Genomic DNA, 19,343 nt, shown 5'->3' on the forward strand with positions numbered 1-19,343 from the left:
TTTGCCTTTTTCTCTTTCCAGCTAACCTATGACTATCAGTTTGATTTTGAGGATGATCAGCACAAGATCCCCTGTCACTGTGGAGCCTGGAATTGTCGAAAATGGATGAACTAAGAAGCTTTGAGGCTACCAGGCAGGGGAGTCTCCCCACCCCCAACCTCTTCCCTGAAAGGGATGAGGGGGAAGAGAGGTAGCAGCCAGAGCCAGGACCCAGGGCAGGGGCTGCCGACTGACCGGAGCCCCTGGAGCAAGAGGCTGGGGCAGAGGGCCCCTTAGGCCACGCCCACCCTGGGCACCAGGGACAACCCTCTTCCCCGCCACTGACCCTCAGGCTGGCATCTCTGCCCCCAGCTCCAGGAGGGGCCAGACAGAAGCAGCCATTGGGCATCTCAGGTTTGAGGGGGATATGGGCCGGGAACTACCCAGAAGCATCTGGGAGGCAGCAGGGAGCGGGGAGGAGGATGTGTGGCCGGGCCTCACAGCCCTGCTGCTCCCACTGACCTCTCCGGCCCAACTCAAGGCTGCAAAGAGACTTGACTAAGCTTGACAATCCCAAAGGCCGGGTCCCACACCTGGCCCTGCCTGCCGGGTCCTGCCCCCACCCTCACCCCCAACTCCTTCCCTCTCTTATCTGTCTCTGTCTCCCTCTTTCCTCTGTGTTTCTGTCTCTCTATGGGTTGTGTTTCCTTGTTTTCCACTCTGACAAATGCAACATGAACGGGAAAGAGGCGCCCAGCTTCCCAGGAGGGCAAGCTGGGCAAGCCGGGCAAGGAGACCCCGCACCCACACCTACCTCATTTAAGTGTTGGATTTTTTGCTGTTTTGAAATGTGAGACCCTCTCCAAGCCCCTACTGCCCCAACCCTCTTCCCCACCTCACTGCCCTCTTCTGAGTGGGTGGAAAGGGGGTAGGAGGAGGAAGAAAAACAACAACAAAAAATCCATCTTTGTTTTTAATTATGGGCATGGGATGGTGGTTGAGGCAAATGGTGATGAAGATTGGGGATGACTGGCCCCTAGTTGCTCTAGGACTTCCTTCTCCATCTGGACATGGGGCAGGAGGGGTGTGCTAAACCTAGGACCAGGATATCTCCCTCCTGTTTTCCTAACCTCATCATGAGCCCATTTGCCCTCCAGCCCCTGGATGGGTGGGTGGGGGGCAGGGTGAGGGCTATCCCTGAGTGGCATGCCCATACCCAGTGAGGCAGGGTGTGGCCCGGAGCTCCCACTTTCCCTCAGTCACCAAACTGCTGCTGGTCTGGTGGGAAGGGGTGGTGATGTGGGGGTGGGGAGCTTAGTGTCAGCGCGGGGAGGGTGGGGGGTATTTATCTATTTATACATGGGATTGTACATAGTCTTGTGGGGCATGGGGGAGCCGGCTGGAGGTGAGAACCCTCCCCTCTCCCCCCACCCCCGGGGAGAGCAAATGTAAAACTACTAATTTTTGTGCTTTATATATTCTATATAAATATATCTATTTTCTTTTTACAAAACCAGTTTATAAATGGTAGGGGGGTGTGGGGCGGACACATGGAGCTCCCCTTGTGGGGGGGCCCACTCCATTACCCAACCTACCGCCCTTTTCCTCACCCCCCCTTCCCACCCCCTGGCTGTGACTGCTGTAAGGTGAGGGTATAGAGAGAGGCTGGGCCGCCTCCCTCTCCGTTGTATAGTTGGACTATTATAACGCACAAAAGTGAGCTGGCCCCAGGGGGAGCCAGAGGGTGATGGGTTCCCTGCCCCCTTTCCTTCCCCTTTCTGCCCAAGCTTGTGCTGCAGTTGAACCTCTTCCTGGGGGTAGGGGTAGGTAGGGGGTAGGTGAAGCCCCAGACCCCTCTCTGGTAGGGAGCCTTGGAATGAAGATAAAACTTATATGCAGTTCTCTCCTAGGGGCTGTGGGCAAAGGGCATTTTGTAATTAATATTTTCAAGAATCAGATGTCTGGAGTGTTGGGGTGGGCTTGGTGGTGGCAGATGGGCAGGCCTGCTGGAGGGGGAGCATGGTCGCTGTTGTGATTTTTAGGTTTGTTTTTGTTTTGTTTTGAATTTGGGGGGTTGTGGATTGATGGGGGTAGGGAGATTTCTTTCTTTTCTTTTCTTTTTTTTTTTTTTTTAAGCTGCTTCCTCAACTGTTTCAAGCTGCAAATGTTTAAGAGAATAACACCCCCGACTCCCACAGGAATCACTGTAATTAGATCAGGCAGTGGGGAGACTGGGCTGCTGCCCCTAGAGCCACAGCCCTTGGTCTCTCTTTCTGAGAGCAAAAAGGTCTAGGCCACAGGGACGGGGAGATTGGCTGCAGTCAAACTCTGGTCAGGGCTTGGGCCTTAAGATTGGGCAAAGGGGATGGGGCAGACTTTGTAAGCATATGCTAGGTATCCGATAGTCCTGTAGAATTTAGTGAAGAATCCTTATACAGTTTTTAATTTTTATATAAACTATAACTCAGACCCAAGCTGCAAGGTTGGAATTTTGGTTGTTGGTTTTTTTAAGTACCCTGCCTGTATAATTGCATCAAAATTCCCTCCCCACCCCACTCCCCCCGTTTGTATTTTGGGTTGGTTTACACTTGCACATACTCAATTTTCAGTTTTTCCCCTGTACCGCCTTCTACCCTCACCTCCAGGACCCTCCCCCTTTTTAAAAAAAAATAAATCGCTGACAAGTGTGAATCCCGTGAAGACTTTATTTTGTGTTGTGTGTATCCTGTACAGCAAGGTTGGTCCTTCGTAACAACGGATGAAATGGTTCCCTTTTTTTTAAAGCGCCCTCTCTCCCTCCACCCCCAGCGCCCCTGTCCTTGGCATGTTTTGTATCAGCGATCATTCTGAACTGTACATAATTTATGTTGCGAGAGGCAAAGGGCAAGTTTTGGATTTTGCTTCTTCCAAGTTTGTTTTTAAACGACAAATAAAAAAAGAACATTTTAAATATAAGCGGCTCCGTTCCGTGACCCTCGCCGTCAACCGGATACGTGAGGTCCGCGAGGACCCGGGGGAGGGCGGTTATCCAGGCAAGGCCACCCCCGGAAGGGTGGACTCCTCCCGTCTGTGCTTACGTTCTGCCGTGACGTAGGCGGAAGTGGCGTCGCAGCACCGGACATGGGGCGGGGCGTGCCCTGAGCGAGCTTCCTAAAGTGAAAGGATAAGGCCGGTGCCCCTTGCGATGGAGACGGTGAGGAGCGCAGGAGGGCGGCCGGGGGGCGCTGTGGAGCCTGAGACCCCCTAGTTTAGGAGACGGGCAGGGCCTGGCGCTGGTGTCTGGCAAACAAGAAGTAGCCGGTGGCTGTCCTGTTGCGTGACCCTGCCCCTCTGCTCCTTCGCTGGGCGTATTTCCTAAGACGGGGCCCCGCCCTTGCCTGCCTTCCGTCAGTCCGCGGTACCCTTGGCCGGAGCGGGCGGGAACTTTCCTGGCTTCCTTCCTTGGAGCCCACGTACCCTATGGCTCTCAGGCCTCTTTCCTCATAGCAACTCAAGCCCTTTCAGAAGTGTACATGAGAGAGCAGGGTTATGATCTGGCTTTACTGATGGGTGACCCGTGCTTGCAGATAGTTCTTGGAACCCGATTGACTGATTCCTACAATCTCTAGCAGGAGGGAGATCTGAAAGACTTTTGTACTTCATCCAGCGAGATTCCATTCCCTTATTGACTGAGAATTGAGGTTTTCTTGAAGGAAGAAATCTTTCACTGTTATAGGCGGTCTTGTCCCTTGGACAAGCTTAGGTCATTGACGTCCTGCTTTGCGACTCAAGCAGGAGTGTTGACATAGTTCATTCTTGATGAGCAGGCGAAAGACCAATTGTGACAGGTCCCTATCCCTGTCCCACGGATGTTGCAGGTTACCTGCTCCATGTTTGGACCCACCTCACTCTGGGGATTCTTTCTCCAGGACTCTAGGAAACCCCCCCCCCCCATTTACTTCCTGCTCCCCAGTTACTCTGTCAGAGTAATTCTTCTCAGCTTGGTTTTTAATCATCCGCTACTGTTGTGGAAGGATTGCAGGTTCACTTTTCTTTGGATCAGTTAGTTATTTGCCCTGAGTAATTCTTTGCCACACCGTTTCTCTGCTTGCAGAGAGGTGGTGTTCCTTAGATTCTAAAGAAGAAAACAAAGTGGTAAAGTGAAATGCAGGTAAGGGAGTCAGTTTCTAGAGTAAGAGAATTTTGAGCAACAATAGTTTGATTCCACTCAATTCAAAATGATGTATCATTTTTAATTTACTGGTAATGTATTATGGTTTACAAAGCATTTTCTATATATTTTCTAATTTAGCCCTCATGTTTTATGTACCAGATTGGGTTCTAGGTGTAGAGATTGTTTTTAAAAAGAAGAAAAAGAAAATTCTTGCTTTGAAAGTCCTTGACCTAACTGAAGTGAGGGTGAGGGCAAACCTGAAACAGCTATTAAGGTAGATTGTTCCATCATAGAGACATAAACTAAGAACTGTACAAGTGTAGAGGAGGAAGAAATTACACTGGACTTAGCAATGAGCATTAAAATTGAGCAAGGACATAAAAATTGGGTACACAAAGAATAAATAGGAGTGAGATAGTTGGTTTGATGTTGCTGGAGCTTTGAATTTTTTGACACAGTATGAGAAAAGACTAGAAGAGTAGGCTAAAATCAGGTTGAAGGTATTGCATATTGTTCTAGGTTTGAATTTTGCTTTATAATTAAGGGACCTGTGGAAGATGTCTGAACCAGGGATAAGTGTGCTTTGCAGGGAATGTTCTTAACAGCTTTCTGTCAATGGATGGACCCACTACAGAAAGTAATGAGTTTCTGATTTCTGGAGATGAAAATTCCTCTCAAACTAGAGATGCATTGGTGAGAGAACTTGGTGAAAGCATAGAAGATGAATCAAAGAGGAGATAGATTGAGGGCAAGGAAACAAATTTAGAGACTGTTGCAGAAGGGAGAGGTAAAAGCTTAAGACTATAAAAGTGTAAGAGAGATGGATATAAGGCTTTTTTTTTTTCCCCCCCTAAGACAGTCTCACTAAATGCTGGGACTGGTCTTGAACTTGTGAACCTCCGGCCTCGGCCTCCTAAGTAGCTGGGATTACAAGCTTATGCCACTGCATCTGGCATGATATTAGGCATTTCTAACATAGTAGCTTAGCACCTTGAGTTCTGCATGTTACAGAAAGTAGGGAAATCAACTACAGTTCTAGGTACTTGGGAAGATAACCAATCCCAGTAAGACTTAAGAGGACTGAACAGATAAATATTCTGTTTTGTATTGAAGCATTTTTAGTAGTCTTTGTGACATGTGTTGTTGTCAAGTCAGTTGGAAATGTGGATAAGAAGTTTAAAGAATTTGTTGTCTGTGTGTCAGATCTAAACTGTGTCTGTAATATATTGTACTACTTGTGGAATACAGGGGTATCTTATCAGTTCCTCACATTATTAAAAATAGAAAGGAGTAAATTCCCCTCTTGTGTGGAGAAACAGGCAGAAAGATAAGGTCATATGTTCAATTGTCTTACTCTTTTATATTGTTATCTATATTTCAAATAAGATGTATGTCTCTTCTCTCTATATATAACTTAGTCTTAGGTCTAATTATTACTAGAGAATTTTTAAAAATTGTGAATGATATACAGTACACCATGCTAAGTGATGGGGGATACAAAGTATAAGCTAGTTGTAGGCTTCCAGGAATTTATAATCTGTTTAAATAGATAATGAAAAAAATAACTGTAACACAGTGCGGTGTGTAGGTATCATATGATGGGTGTGGTAATTTATATGAGTAGCTGTTTCTGTACCTTTGTATAGACCTTTGTGAGGCTGTGTATATGATGTATGTATCTTTGCTACAGAACAGCTCTCTCCACTTTTAAATGATGAGGCTGTTGTTCCGATAGCCCTGCCCAAAATGCCCAGACCAAGCCCAAAGAGAAGTGAGGGAGTTTATTCTCTCCCCTCCCCCAACCCTCAGCACATTTCAGGGGGGAAGTTAGGGTTGCTCTGCCAACTTGACCCTGTTTGCCAGCCAGCTTCCAAGGTTCAAGCCAAAGTCTTTAACTTCATGTTACTACAGAAATTATGGATGTAAAGTATGGCCTTAAGTTTGTTTGGGGATATTACCCAAAACAGGTGGATCCAAAATTATTGATGCCAGTTGATTTTCAGAATCCCTCCTGAGTTCCTACATAACAATGAAATTCCCAAACATCCCCACTTGGGGGAGCACAGAGATGGTTCTGAAGGTTTGTTTGTCTAATCTGAGACTGTCTTGGGAAATGAAACTTGGAAATCCAGCATCCCCTTTGACTCACAGGGTGCTGAGAGGACTCAAGTCTTCAGTTTTATACATTGATATTCCTCATCTACTCCTCAGTTATTCAGGCTTTGGCTGTCTTACTGACAACTATGAGGATCTCCCCAGACATGGCCCTCTGTCAGTGGTAAGGGGTATGTCTGTGATTCCAGTGCCCACAACTATGCTTAATATCATTATCTCTCTGGCATCCATGTTTTTGTTTTGTCTTTGTTTGTTTTTATTTGTTTGAGATACTAGGATTGAACCCAGGGCCTCCTACATGCTAGGCAAGCACTGTACCACTTAGCTGCACCCCCAACCCTTTTTATTTTATCTTGAGACATAGTCTCACTAAGTTACCTAGTTTGGCCTCAAACCTGTGATTATCCTGACTCAGCCTCCTGAGTAGCTGGGATTCCAGGCATGCGTCATTGTGCCCAGCAGCATCTATTTTATTTTATATTTATTTAATATTTTTTTGTTGTTGATGGACCTTTATTTTTATTTATTTGTATGTAGTGCTTGCTGAGAATCGAACCCAGTGCCTCATGCATGCTAGGCAAGCGCTCTACCACTGAGCCACAACCCCAGTCCCCAGCAGCATCTATTTTAAAAAAATTTTTTTTTAGTTGTTGATGGACTTTTATTGTATTCATTTATTTACATGTGGTCTGAAAATCGAACTCAGTGCCTCCCGTATGCTAGATAGGCGCTCTACCACTGAGCCACAACCCCAGCCCAGCATCTATATTTTAATAAAGTTGATCTGTGAGAATCCTGTGAGGCCTGTCCTAAGTCCATATTTTTTAGTCTTAATTTTTTAAGACCTAGGGCTAGAGTTGTAGCTCAGTGGTAGAGTGCTCGCCTCACATGTGGGGGGCACTGGGTTTGATCCTCAGCACCATATAAAAATAAAATAAAGATGTTGTATCCACCAAAAACTAAAAAATAAATATTAAAAAAATTCTCTCTCTCTTTAAAAAAATTAAAAAATAAAATAAAACAAAGGTATTGTGTTCATCTACAACTAAGGAAATGTTTAAAAAAAAAAAAAAAACTTTTAAGACCTAATGTCTCATAGGCAGGGTAGCAAATAAGAACATGAACTTTCAAACCAGACAGATGATTTGTTCAAGTCTCTACCCCTTACCAACCAAATGACCTTTGATGGGTTGATTAATGTCTCTTGACTCTCAGTTTCCTAATCTGTGAAAATAGGATAATAATAGTATTCACCTTAGGGTTGTTATGAAAATTAAGTAAAATAATATTTATGAAGGGTCTTAGAGTGTTTTAAAGGAAATCATTAGTTTACAAGCCTTTTTCCTAATGTTGCTAGGTTAAAATGGATGGAGCCTAGGTTAAGTTGCATCTGTGTTTCTCTTATCTTTCCAGGTTACTTCAGATAGCTCCCCTGCTCTGGAAAATGAGCATCCTCAAGGTAAGTATACTGTGCGATAAAGTGAACAAAGGAGACTGAACACAAAAACCATAGCTTGACCCTAACTTATCTTCACAATGGTTTTGCATCTTCTAGTGTTTCCCCTGGAAAAATCAAAACTGATCCAGATAATGTGCCAAGCCACTCAAATCAGGAATAGTCATTTGGCAGGATCACCCAGGAATAAATCTTGGATAGGGTGGAGAGGATTAATACCTTCAATTATTAAGCCACTTGGGAATAACTTCTGAGATAATTGAGCATTTTCACATAGTATCTGTCTGAGTACATTCTCAGTAGGCAACTCAGCTGGCTAGCCATGCTTTTGAAATCTCTGGTATTTTTTGAGTAGTCCAAAAACAGTGCCGTGAGGATTTTATCACCCAGCAAGTTCACAAAGCCTTTAAGTGTACAAAAGAAATTATGGAAAAACTTCAAAAGTCCTTAGAATTTATCTGGAAGTAGAAGTACTATGCCTTTAAAATCCAGAGTAAAGGAGAAGACAATTCCAGTGCATTTCCAAATACCTTTTTAAAATGGAATGTTCCAACTCTAGACCATCTAGAAAGAGGCACAATTGATAGACATCTCTAGTAAACGATTTTTCCCAGGAACATTCTTAGGTCTCCACAGGATGTGTTTATGGCATTGGGGGTACACACTTTTCCAGAGGATTAAATAGGAGCTGAGTACAGATTCCAAGAGGCAATATAGTGTCATATTGTGATCCTAAGGGTCTTTGAATTCTTGACAAGAATTTAAAATTTTTTTAGGCTAGGGAAGTAGTTCAGTGGTAGAGTACTTACCTAGCATGTGCAAAGCCCTGGGTTTGATTCTCAGTACCACCACTAAAAAAAAAATTAAACATTTTTTGTTTTCATTTTATTTTTGGATTATCTGAATAACTCTTCATAATTGAGCATTTTCACATGGTATCTGTCTGAGTATATTCTCAGTAGCACAAAGGCAGGAGTTAGAAACTGGATTATCTACATGAACCTAGCAGTAAAACAGAAATATGACTGGAACAATCTATAAATCTTTTTTATTTTTAATTGATTTATTCTAATTTATTCTAATCTCATGTTTGAAAAACAATGGGTAGCTTCCAGTTAAATCTTGTTTTATTTAAAGACATGGTCATGGTCTCACTGAGTTGCTTATTGCCTTGCTTTTGCTGAGGCTGGCTTTAAACTCAAGATCCTCCTGCCTTAGCCTCTCGAGCCACTGGAATTGCAGGTATGCGCCACTATGACTATCTACCTATTTTGGCCAGATTTTTTTTTTTTTTTTTTTTTTTTTGTGGGCTGAGAATTGAACCCAGAGCCTTGTGCATGTGAGGGAAGCACTCTACCCACTGAGCTATATCTCTGTCCCCCAGATCTTTTTGATATTGGAAAGAAACTCGGAATTAGCATTTTTATGTAAATCTCCAGGTTTTTAAAGTTGAGCAAATACAAATTACTTTTTTAAAACACTAGGAAAGCCAAATTCAATATGTATAGGGGCCTGTGGCTTAAAATGGTAGTGTTTTAATTGTTGATGTAGTGTATTTTCAACTAGTATCTAAAGGTATTTCTTAGGTGTTTGTGAATTCTCATGTTTGAAAAACAATGGATAGCTTCCAGTTAAAGATGGTAGATTGGATATATATATTCTTCACAAAACCCCCTAAAACCATTATAAAGGAATTTTTTTAAAAAGGTACAAACTATCAGAACAGGAGAGAAGATAATAGCAATGAATTCTTGGAAGCTGGAAAGTAGATGGAAGAATGTTGAGTAACTTGGCTTATCTGAGAAAACTGAAAATGAGCAAATAGATCCCAAGAGTCTACCTATTGAATATGGTTGGACAACTCCCCCTCCCCACTTTGGCCAAAACTGGGAATCAAGAGAGAGACTGAGGCACAGTTGAGGGCGGAGGTACTATACTGAAAACTGGAGCCTAAAGTGAACTGCCCCAGGTACTGACCCTTCAGCCCTCTTTCCCCTGGAGATTCAGCTTCTAGAATACTGAAAGACTTCACCCTCCAAGCTTGAAATTGAATAGTTCTTCTCTCCAGAGTCCCCTTGAGGGGAATGCCCCAAAAATGTAAGTATTGAATGTTCTCTATTTAAATGGCTCACAGAAGGCTTACTCACACACTTAGAGCACCCAATCAGTTTTTAATCCTCCCCTCTTATAATATAATCTGGACCTCCCGCAAATGTTTGTGTGTGTGTGTGTGTGTGTGTGTGTGTGTGTGTGAGATTTTGGCAGGGAGGGGGGAACAATAGGATTTGAATACTCTTTTAAACCAAGAGTTACTAGCCAAGCCAGGCCCAGTGGTACATGCCTACAATCCCAGTGTTTCAGTCATCTTTTTTGCTGCTGTAACCAAAAGACCTGACAAGAACAAATAGAGAAGGAAGAGTTTATTTTGGGACTCATAGTTTCAGAGGTCTCAGTCCATAGATGGCTGGCTGACTCTGTTCCTGAAGACTAGAGATGAGGCAGAACATCACGGTGGAAGTGTGTAGCATAGGAAAGCAGCTGAGGAAGTGTGTAGCATAGGAAAGCAGCTGGGGACACGGCACCAGGAAGCAGAGCGACGAAGCTGAGCTCACAAAATAGATACTAAAGACACGTGCCCCCCCTTCTATCCCCCCCCCATCCCCCCATGATCCACCTTCTCCAGCCATACCCTACCTGCCTACACTCACTGTTGGAATTAAGGTACTGATTGAGTTAAAGGGTCTCCCAGTCATTTTGCCTCTAAACCTTCCCGTATTGTCTCACATATGAGCCTTTGGGGGACACCTAATATCTAAACCATAATATCCAGCAACTCAAGAGGATGTAGCAGAAGAATTACAAGTTGGAGATCAACCTAGGCAACTTAAGGAGACCCTATCTCAAGAAAAGGCTGAGAGTGTAGCTCAGTGGTAGAGTGCCCCTGAATAAATGAATGGGTGAATGAATTAATAAAATTAAACCAAGAACTACCAAACATCTAAAGGAAGTGAAAAAAGTGATACAAATGATTACTTGCCACCTCACATATGGAAACAAAAAGAAAAAAAAAAAGCAACTGCAGAAAAAGTCAATACACAGAGTAGAAAACTTTAATAATAATATTAGGCTCGATGAACATATTTCTATCAGGAAACAAGTATAAGATATGTTTTTATTTTTTTAAAAAAGGAATTTTCAGAAAACAAAAATGGAGCCCTTGGAAATCAATCAAAACTTAAAAACAAATACAGGGGTTGGGGATATAGCCAGTTGGTAGAGTGCCTGCTTCGAATGTAGAAGGCCCTGGGTTCAATCCCCAGCACCACAGAAACAAACAAAAACTTTTGGGGGGGCTGGGGATATAGCTCAATTGGTAGAGTGCTTGCCTCACATACATAAAGCCCTGGTGAGGCAGGGGAATCACAAGTTCAAATCCAGCTTCGGCAATTTGTGAGGCCTTGTCTCAAAAAATAAAGCTGGGCATAGTGGTGCATGCTTGTAATCCCAACGGCTTGGGAAGCTGAAGCAGGAGGATCATGAGTTCAAAGCCAGCATCAGAAATGGCAAGGCACTAAGCAACTTAGTGAGACCCTCTCTTTAAATAAAATACAAAATAGGGCTGGGGATATGGCTCAGTGGTCTGGTGCCCTGAGTTCAATTCCCAGTACCTAAAAAGAAATTAAAAATAGAAAGGGCTTGGGATGTGGCTCAGTGGTTAAGTACCCCTGGATTCACTTGCTGGTAACAAAACAAAACAAAAACAGAAATAAATAGGAGATCTGAAAAATCCAGGAGAAGAATTCTCACAGAATATAGTTAAACATCAAGGAAGCTGGGCTAGGGATGTAGTTCAGTGGTAGAGCACTTGCTTAACCTGGGCAAAGCCCTAGGTTCAATCCCCAGCACTGCAAAGTAAATCAAGGAAGCAGAAAATAGGAGAGAAGATATTTTAAAAACAAGAAGTCGGGGGCTGGGACGTGGTTCACTGTCAGAGCGCTTGCGTAGCATATGTGAGGCACTGGGTTCGATTCTTAGCACCACATAGCAAATAAAATAAAGGCATTCTGTCCATCTACAACTACAAAAAGATAAAAAAAACCCAATAAGTCACAAAAGCAAACAAAAACCCAGACAGACCTGAGAGGATCAGTGTAGATGGTCCAATATCTAAATAATGGGACTTAAAAGGGAAAATGACAACACAGAAAGAAAGAAAACAAAAAAATTCAAGAATATTTCTGGGAACTGAAAAATTAGTTTTCAAACTAAATAACTCATTGAACATTTAGCATAGTGGATGAACCCTGCTGAAACACAGTCATCATGAGACTTCAAAAACACTGAAAACAGAAGATCCTGTGAGTTTCCAGAGAAGAAAAAGCAAGTAATATACAAAGAATCAGAATTACCTGGGACTCTCAACAATACTAGCAGCTAACAGGAAATGGAGCAATGCCTTCAATATTCTTCAGGAAAATAAACTCCATATCCACCCAAATTATAAACCAAGGAAGGATGAGGGTAGAATAAAGATATCAACAGACTGCAAGGTCTCAAAACATTTACCTCCCATGCACCCTTTCTCAGGAAGCTACTCGAAGATGTGCTCCACCAAAACAAGGGAGTAATCAAAAAAGATGAAAACATGAAATACAGGAAACAGGAGTACCAATAGAGGAGAGATGTAAAAGGGCCCCCTGGATGGTGACGGAAGGAAGATCCCAGGATGGCAGCAGTATACACCAGGCAAACCAGTCCAGATTTGAGCAGGTCAGAAGACTCCAGAGAGACTTCTTTAGATAATTTAAATTGATAAGTTATCTCATGCTTCTGAATTTTTTGAAAGGAGATTTTAATAATTTGTGAAGAGTTTGGGGGTTGAATTATAAGTACTTATATAGAAAATTAAACAAACAAGTATAAAACCATTGTTAACTCCAGGGAAAACAAAGTTGTAAAAGAAAAATCAGAGTTTACTTTTTGGTTTAGTTCTGATAATGCATATTTAGCCAAAATGGCTTAAGTACTAATGTAACCAACATTAGAGTTTAACTCCTGGAAGAATTGAGGTGGAAGGCACATGTTTGTGATGGAGTACCGGTAGGGAAAAAAAACAAAAACAAAAAACTAAAAATCCTCATCTTACTTGTTAGAAAGATAGTAGATAAAGATCAAAAATGAAAAATCAGAAAGTAGCAATATAAGTATATAATTTAAGGACATAGAAATAATTACCAAAATAATCAGCTAAAAGAGATAAATATCTGAGGAGGGGTGGTTCAGGGAGGTGGGTGCCTGGTACAGCAGTTTTTCGTAATAAAATTAGCAAAACTGTTTAACTCTTCAAACTGTGTGCCTGTGTAACTTTGGTGAAAAATTAAATATTGAAAAGCAAGCTGGTGGGAGGGGGCTATGGGTATGGTTCAATGGTAGAGCAGCTTCCTTGATGTTTAACTATATTCTGGGAGAATTCTTCTCCTGGATTTTTCAGATCTCCTATTTATTTCTGTTTTTGTTTTGTTTTGTTACCAAAAATGGTAGAGCACATTTTAGCATGAACACATTTTAGCATTCAATCCCCAGCTACAAATAAACAAAATTGACTTAGAATTTTATGAGCATGAACTTTGGAATTAGGTAGATCTTTCTTGCCACTTTCTAATGGTGTGACTTTGATGGCTTATTTAACTCTTCCATATCTGGTTTTCTCATCTGAAACATGAGGATACTTAACAGATTTGTTGAAAGAATTAAGTGATGTAATATGTTTAAGTATACATAGCCTAGTACATAGCACATTTGGGCTGCTGTTTTGAGGGATTGCTTCTCCAGTTTTGGTCAAGCAATTAAAATCACAGGAATGAGCCTGGCACCGTGGCACATGCCTTAATCCCAGTGACTCAGGAGACTGAGTCAGGAAGATTTCAAGTTCAAGGCCACCCTTAGCAATTTAGTAAGGCCTTAAGCTACTTAGTGAGACTTTGTCTCAAAATTAAAAATAAAAAAGGTCTGGGAAGGTAACTTAATTGTAAAGTGCCCCTGGGTTCAATCCCCAGTACCTGTCCCCCCCCCCAAAAAAAAAAACAATCACAAGATTGGAGGTAAGCCTAGCCAGACTCTCCTATTTGTCTAGAGTAGGTGATATGATCTCTGATTCCAGAATGATCCCATAATGAACTCTCAGGATGATTGAGCACTGGGCTCCAACTTAGTGTTGCTGAGAAGCGGCCCAACTTACACCATGACTCTGCCATCTGCAGGTCTTGGAAGAATTTTTTTTTGTAGTTGTAGGTAGACAGAATGTCTTTATTTATTTTTATGTGGTGCTAAGGAAGTGTTGTGCCACTGAGCTACAACCTCAGCCTCTTAGAGAAGAATTTTAAAAAGCTTACTTAGTATTTTATCATTTATTTATTTATTTATTTATTTTAGTTGTAGGTGAACACAATACCTTTATTTATTTTTATGTGGTGCTGAGGATTGAACCCAGTGCCCCACCTGTGCTAGGCGAGTGCTCTGCCACTGAGCCACAACTTCAGCCTCTTGGTATTTTATCTTTACTGAGAAAAGACAAGTGAAAGTGTGCTAAATAAATGGAAGGAAATTTTTGAATTAAAGATGAGAAAAAACTTTTAGACTAGAAAAAGTTAATGAAAGATATTATAGACTTTGTTTTAATCATCCTTCTTTTACCAAAAGAGCCAATATAGTCTTATCTGGGGTTAGGAGTTGGATAAAACATTTTTTAAGGGGTTCATCTAGGTTTTCTAGGAACAACAGAACAAAACAGAATAGGGAACCTTATTTTTTTTTTTAAATTCTCTATTTGAGAAACTAAAACACTGTTTTGTTTATTGTCTCTTTTAATGGGGGGTTATTGTATGGAAGAAAGCTATTAACTGTCCCACCCTATGCAGAGACCCCGGAGTCGAACAATAGTGTGTATACTTCCTTCATGAAGTCTCATCGCTGCTATGACCTGATTCCCACAAGCTCCAAATTGGTTGTATTTGATACTTCCCTGCAGGTGGGTGGAATCTTCTTTTCCCTTCCCCCTTCCTTGGAACCTCTGGTTCAATACCTCTTATCCTGTCTCATCTTAAGGGTAATGGTCTTTTCCTTCTATGGAATTAGTTTCTTGTTTTCTCCAGAATACCAACCCTTCTTCTTTCTAACAGTCCTGTATCCTGCTAATTTCCCTTTATGATTATTACTGTCTTGGCTACAGGTGAAGAAAGCTTTCTTTGCTTTGGTAACTAATGGTGTACGTGCTGCCCCATTGTGGGATAGTAAGAAGCAAAGTTTTGTGGGTAAGCAAAAGTCTGGAACACAATATTATTGGCATCTTATGCTGGGAAGGGAGAGAAGCTTTGAGCAATGCTGAGGGCTCTTGTCTTGGCCTTTAGGTATGCTGACTATCACAGATTTCATCAATATCTTACATCGCTACTATAAGTCAGCCTTGGTAAGGAACCTTAGCCCGAACACTAAAACCACTTTCCTTGCCCAGAGTTTCTCATTCTCATGTATTTTCCTGCATGCAAGCCATGAAATAAAGAGGAAGATGATCAAGTTCTTTTGCTTCTGCTTCCAGGTACAGATCTATGAGCTAGAAGAACACAAAATAGAAACCTGGAGAGGTATATGGAGAATTTGGGGGTTGTAAAAGGATGAAGGGATGAGGGTGTTTCCTGTGGGAAATGCTTTTTCCACAGCAGTATTTTGTGAACTGTCCCTTTTCCCTTCAGAGGTGTACCTACAGGACTCCTTTAAGCCACTTGTCTGTATTTCTCCAAATGCTAGGTGAGTTCCTGCTGTCCATGTATCCAAATGGGAACAGCCTTGCCATCAGCATAACTAAAACCCTAAACACCCAAAGATCCAGGGAGGGGCAAAAAAAGATACTCCTCTTAACATTCACACTCTCTTATACACTCACTCACTCCTTCTCTCCCCCCAAGTCTGGTCTAAGCTATCAACCTCTCCTAACCACCAGTTTTCCCTGTTTACAAATACTCTTTAACAAAATTATATAACTCAGCATTAGAATTATGGACTTATTATTACTCTTTACCTTCTCACAGCTTGTTTGATGCTGTCTCTTCATTAATTCAAAACAAGATCCACAGGCTGCCAGTTATTGACCCAGAATCAGGCAATACCTTGTACATTCTTACTCACAAGCGCATCCTGAAGTTCCTCAAATTGTTTGTAAGTGATCTCAACCCAGTTCTTATTTCTTATATACTGGGTTGGAGGGTTATCCATGGTTGGTTTAGGGGGCCTTAAAAGTCAAGCTAATGGTTCTTTCCTCAGATCACTGAGTTCCCCAAGCCAGAGTTCATGTCTAAGTCTTTGGAAGAGTTGCAGATTGGCACCTATGCCAATATTGCTATGGTCCGTACTACCACCCCCGTATATGTGGCTCTGGGTATCTTTGTACAGCATCGAGTCTCAGCCCTGCCTGTGGTCGATGAGAAAGGTGAGATTAGGAAAGGAGAGGGAAGACTCTTAGGGGTCAGGTAGCTGAAGAAAATCTGTTTTCCCTTCAGCTCAACATGGGAGGGGGGGCAATTCTTTGGGGAAGGGGGAGCCTTGGATGCCAGATCTCCTTTCTGAGCTGCCTCTATCCCCCTAGGGCGTGTGGTGGACATCTACTCCAAGTTTGATGTTATCGTGAGTGATTGTGGAGGGGTTGGGATATTGGGAAGGGGAGGGATATTGAATGTGGAAAGGGAAAAGAAGGAGTCTTTTTTGTCACTTGAGTCTTAGAAGTTTCCAAGCATTCAAATTCTATTTGAAAATAAATTGAATGATCTGTGTATGGCTTGACAATTGCCCTAAACCCCTGTGGTGAGATTGGGTGTGTCCAAGATTTAGGGACTGGTTCCCTTGCTTCCCTGCAAGCCCTTCCTTTCTCTCCCCAGAATCTGGCAGCAGAAAAGACCTACAACAACCTGGATGTGTCTGTGACCAAAGCTCTACAACATCGATCACACTATTTTGAGGGTGTTCTCAAGTGCTACCTGCATGAAACTCTAGAGACCATCATCAACAGGCTGGTGGAAGCAGAGGTAGGGAGGCCAGTGACTCTGAAGGAGCTGGGGGAAGTAGTCTTGAGAGTTGGGGTTTAGCATGGAGAATAGGGGTTGAGGGGCTCACCCCAACTGAGGCTGGCACTAAGCATTCCTTCTTCTTGTTCTGTGCCAGGTTCACCGACTTGTAGTAGTGGATGAGAATGATGTGGTCAAGGGAATTGTATCACTGTCTGACATCCTGCAGGCCCTGGTGCTCACAGGTGGAGAGAAGAAGCCCTAGCAGGAGGAAGGAGTTGGGCAGCATCAGGGGATATGCTTCACTTGCTGCCTGATGAAAGCTGTAGGAATCAGATGAAACCTTAGGAGAACTGACTGTTCCCTACTCAGAGTCCCCTGCCCTCTGTCTGAAAGCTAGAGGAGGCATGAGGAGAAGGGGAAAGGATTTTAGCTGCCCTTACCCTCACATGTATACTTGAGAAAATCTTTCAGCCTAGCCAATCCCAGCTCCTGTCTTAGACATAGCCCCCTTTTGGGTATAATATGGGCTCTGTGCTCCTCAGGCAAATACTGATCTCTGAGAGATCCCTAGACCTCACCCTTCCTTTGCCTCTGTCTCTGCTCTGACTCTATCCTAAGATAATAGCACAACCAAACTCTTCATATTTTTATTCTTCCTAGTTCATGCTGTATGGAGGAGGCTGAGTCCATTTAGTGTCATTTCTTCCAGTGATCTGAGTGGGGAGTATTGTGGGGAGGAAGGCTTTTGGTTCTTGTGCTGTAAGCGTATGAAGGAAGATGGTTAAGTGGTGGAGGAGGTCAGAGTGGATAGCAAAGGTTATTGCTTTTCATGGCAAAGCTGATTAAATGACAAGAATCTCACATGTTATTGCAGTGTTTGATTTTTACACTTAATAGACACTTTCCCCAGCCTTTCAACTTCATATGACTTCTTCAACTCATCACTAATAACAGTAGTAATAACAACACACATACATATATAACTGCATACTAAATATCATTCTCAGTGCTTTACCTATACAAGTTATGTATTCCTTATCCTAAATACTTGAGACTATGTGGTTTGAATTTTGGAGCAATTCAGATTTAAAATTTTTTGATTAGGGATTGTCAACTGTGTTAACACATTTAGTCTTCAGAACCATACTAAATACTATCCTAGTTTTAATAGATTTTTTTTGTGTGTGTGTGTGTGTGTGAGAGAGAGAGAGAGAGAGAGAGAGAGATACTGGTACTGGGGATTGAACCCAGGGCCTTGTGCATGCAAGGCAAGCACTCTACCAACTGAGCTGAATCCCCAGCCCTTAATAGATTTTTTTAAAAAGTGCGGCATAGAGGGACTAACTGGCTCAAGGCCACAAGCTACTAAAAAATAAAATTAGGATTAGAATCCAAATGGTCTAGATCCAGGTTTCATGCTTTTTCTTTTTCTTTCTTTCTTTTTTTTTTAATCACTATGCTAGACTTACTACCTCTGTAATTCTCCTTTCACAAGTGTTGTCCACCCTATTCCCTTATTATTCACTTTCTCCTCTGCCTGAACCATAGCTGAGGCCCCAGGAAAATCTCATAACAGTGATAGCTCTCCAGAGAATAGACAGGTCTTTGGGCAGAGAGACCTGCCACCATCAGCACTTTTCCTAAGTAAGGTTGGATTGTTTGAACTTTGCTGGGCTGGCACTATCCTTGAACTTACAAATTCTTGCCTTTCTTCCAAGATAAGAATGAGCTAGACAGTGGTAGAACACTTGCCTAGCATGTTTGGCCCTAGTTTAAATCTCCAGTAGCTCGCGGCGCGCAAACATGTGCGCACACACACACACAAACACTGAGCTAACAGTAGTGGGTAAGGGAATAGCAGGAGTAAGGTCACCCTATCAGACCCACTCCCTATGCTGAAATTACATGGACTGAAACAGTAGTCAGCATCAGACACCTCAGTGACTGCCAGACTATGGATATGAGCCAGATTCCAATGCCATTTCACTACTCCCTTGCAGGTACAAAATAATTTCCCATCCAAACCAGGAACTACAGCATCTCTACAAGCCTGGGCTTCCCTCTACTGTTTCTAAGTCTTTCTTTTTATTTATTTATTTATTTTTTTGCATTTAAAAATTTTTTTTAGTTGTAGATGGACACAATATCTTTATTTTTACTTGTTTATTTTTATGTGGGGCTGAGGATCAAACCCAGGGCCTCACGCTTGCAAGGCAAGCACTCTACCACTGAGCTACAACCCCAGCCCCTGTATCTAACTCTTCTGATGAACCATCAGCCTTACTATACTTTTTCCAAACCAGGATTCCTAATGGAATCTCCTGATTCCAAACCAGGAGAAAAGCATCAAGACACTTGTTAGAATTCAGCTTTCAGTGCTGCATTGTGGCTAGGCCCTTGCTTCTGTGCTCACCTCTTCACAGCTCTGGCAGCACATTCCCAAACTTGGGGGAGGAAGGCTTCCAAGTTATTAGAATTAGAGTATGTTTATATGTGTGTGGGTAGGTGCATGGTGGAAAAGACAGATGTCTCCTTATGTCACATTCCCTCATTAACAAAGATTTGTCTGGGGAGGAGGCAAGAG

General features: G+C 42.5%; 2 protein-coding genes across 15 annotated transcripts in view; both read left to right on the forward strand.

The window, feature by feature from the left end:
- Kmt2d (lysine methyltransferase 2D) overlaps positions 1–2,934 on the forward strand; it is a 40,664-nt gene extending 37,730 nt beyond the window's left edge. For all 9 annotated transcript variants that reach the window (XM_071609894.1, XM_071609901.1, XM_071609900.1 and 6 more), the window contains one exon: positions 22–2,934. In XM_071609894.1, the coding sequence (XP_071465995.1) occupies positions 22–114 (93 nt within the window). In that variant the 3' untranslated portion in view covers positions 115–2,934. The remainder of the gene's footprint in view (positions 1–21) is intronic.
- A 134-nt stretch (positions 2,935–3,068) lies between these two features.
- Positions 3,069–17,620, forward strand: Prkag1 (protein kinase AMP-activated non-catalytic subunit gamma 1). Of its 6 annotated transcripts, XM_071609903.1 has the most exons (13): positions 3,132–3,172; positions 7,661–7,706; positions 12,291–12,473; positions 14,621–14,730; positions 14,932–15,013; positions 15,110–15,168; positions 15,298–15,343; positions 15,452–15,506; positions 15,788–15,914; positions 16,020–16,185; positions 16,342–16,379; positions 16,631–16,777; positions 16,914–17,620. In XM_071609903.1, the coding sequence occupies exons 4-13, from the start codon at positions 14,659–14,661 to the stop codon at positions 17,019–17,021; spliced, it is 900 nt and encodes a 299-aa protein (XP_071466004.1). In that variant the 5' UTR covers positions 3,132–3,172; positions 7,661–7,706; positions 12,291–12,473; positions 14,621–14,658; the 3' UTR covers positions 17,022–17,620. The 6 variants fall into 6 exon arrangements, with proteins under 6 accessions (XP_027805577.1, XP_071466004.1, XP_071466003.1 ...); XM_027949776.2 differs by lacking the exon at positions 12,291–12,473 and having other exon boundaries at positions 3,069–3,172; XM_071609902.1 differs by lacking the exons at positions 3,132–3,172; positions 12,291–12,473 and adding an exon at positions 4,111–4,129.
- Positions 17,621–19,343: the final 1,723 nt, after the last annotated feature.

The sequence above is a fragment of the Marmota flaviventris genome, chromosome 3 (genome assembly GCF_047511675.1).
Source record: "Marmota flaviventris isolate mMarFla1 chromosome 3, mMarFla1.hap1, whole genome shotgun sequence".
NCBI classification, from domain to species: Eukaryota; Metazoa; Chordata; class Mammalia; order Rodentia; family Sciuridae; genus Marmota; species Marmota flaviventris.

What these genes read in the sequence shown, in the direction of transcription:
- Prkag1 (XM_027949776.2), top strand. An exon ending in GGAAAATGAGCATCCTCAAG is followed by an intron (nt 7,707 to 14,620) that starts GTAAGTATACTG and finishes CACCCTATGCAG; the next exon opens with AGACCCCGGAGTCGAACAAT. An exon ending in TATTTGATACTTCCCTGCAG is followed by an intron (nt 14,731 to 14,931) that starts GTGGGTGGAATC and finishes TCTTGGCTACAG; the next exon opens with GTGAAGAAAGCTTTCTTTGC.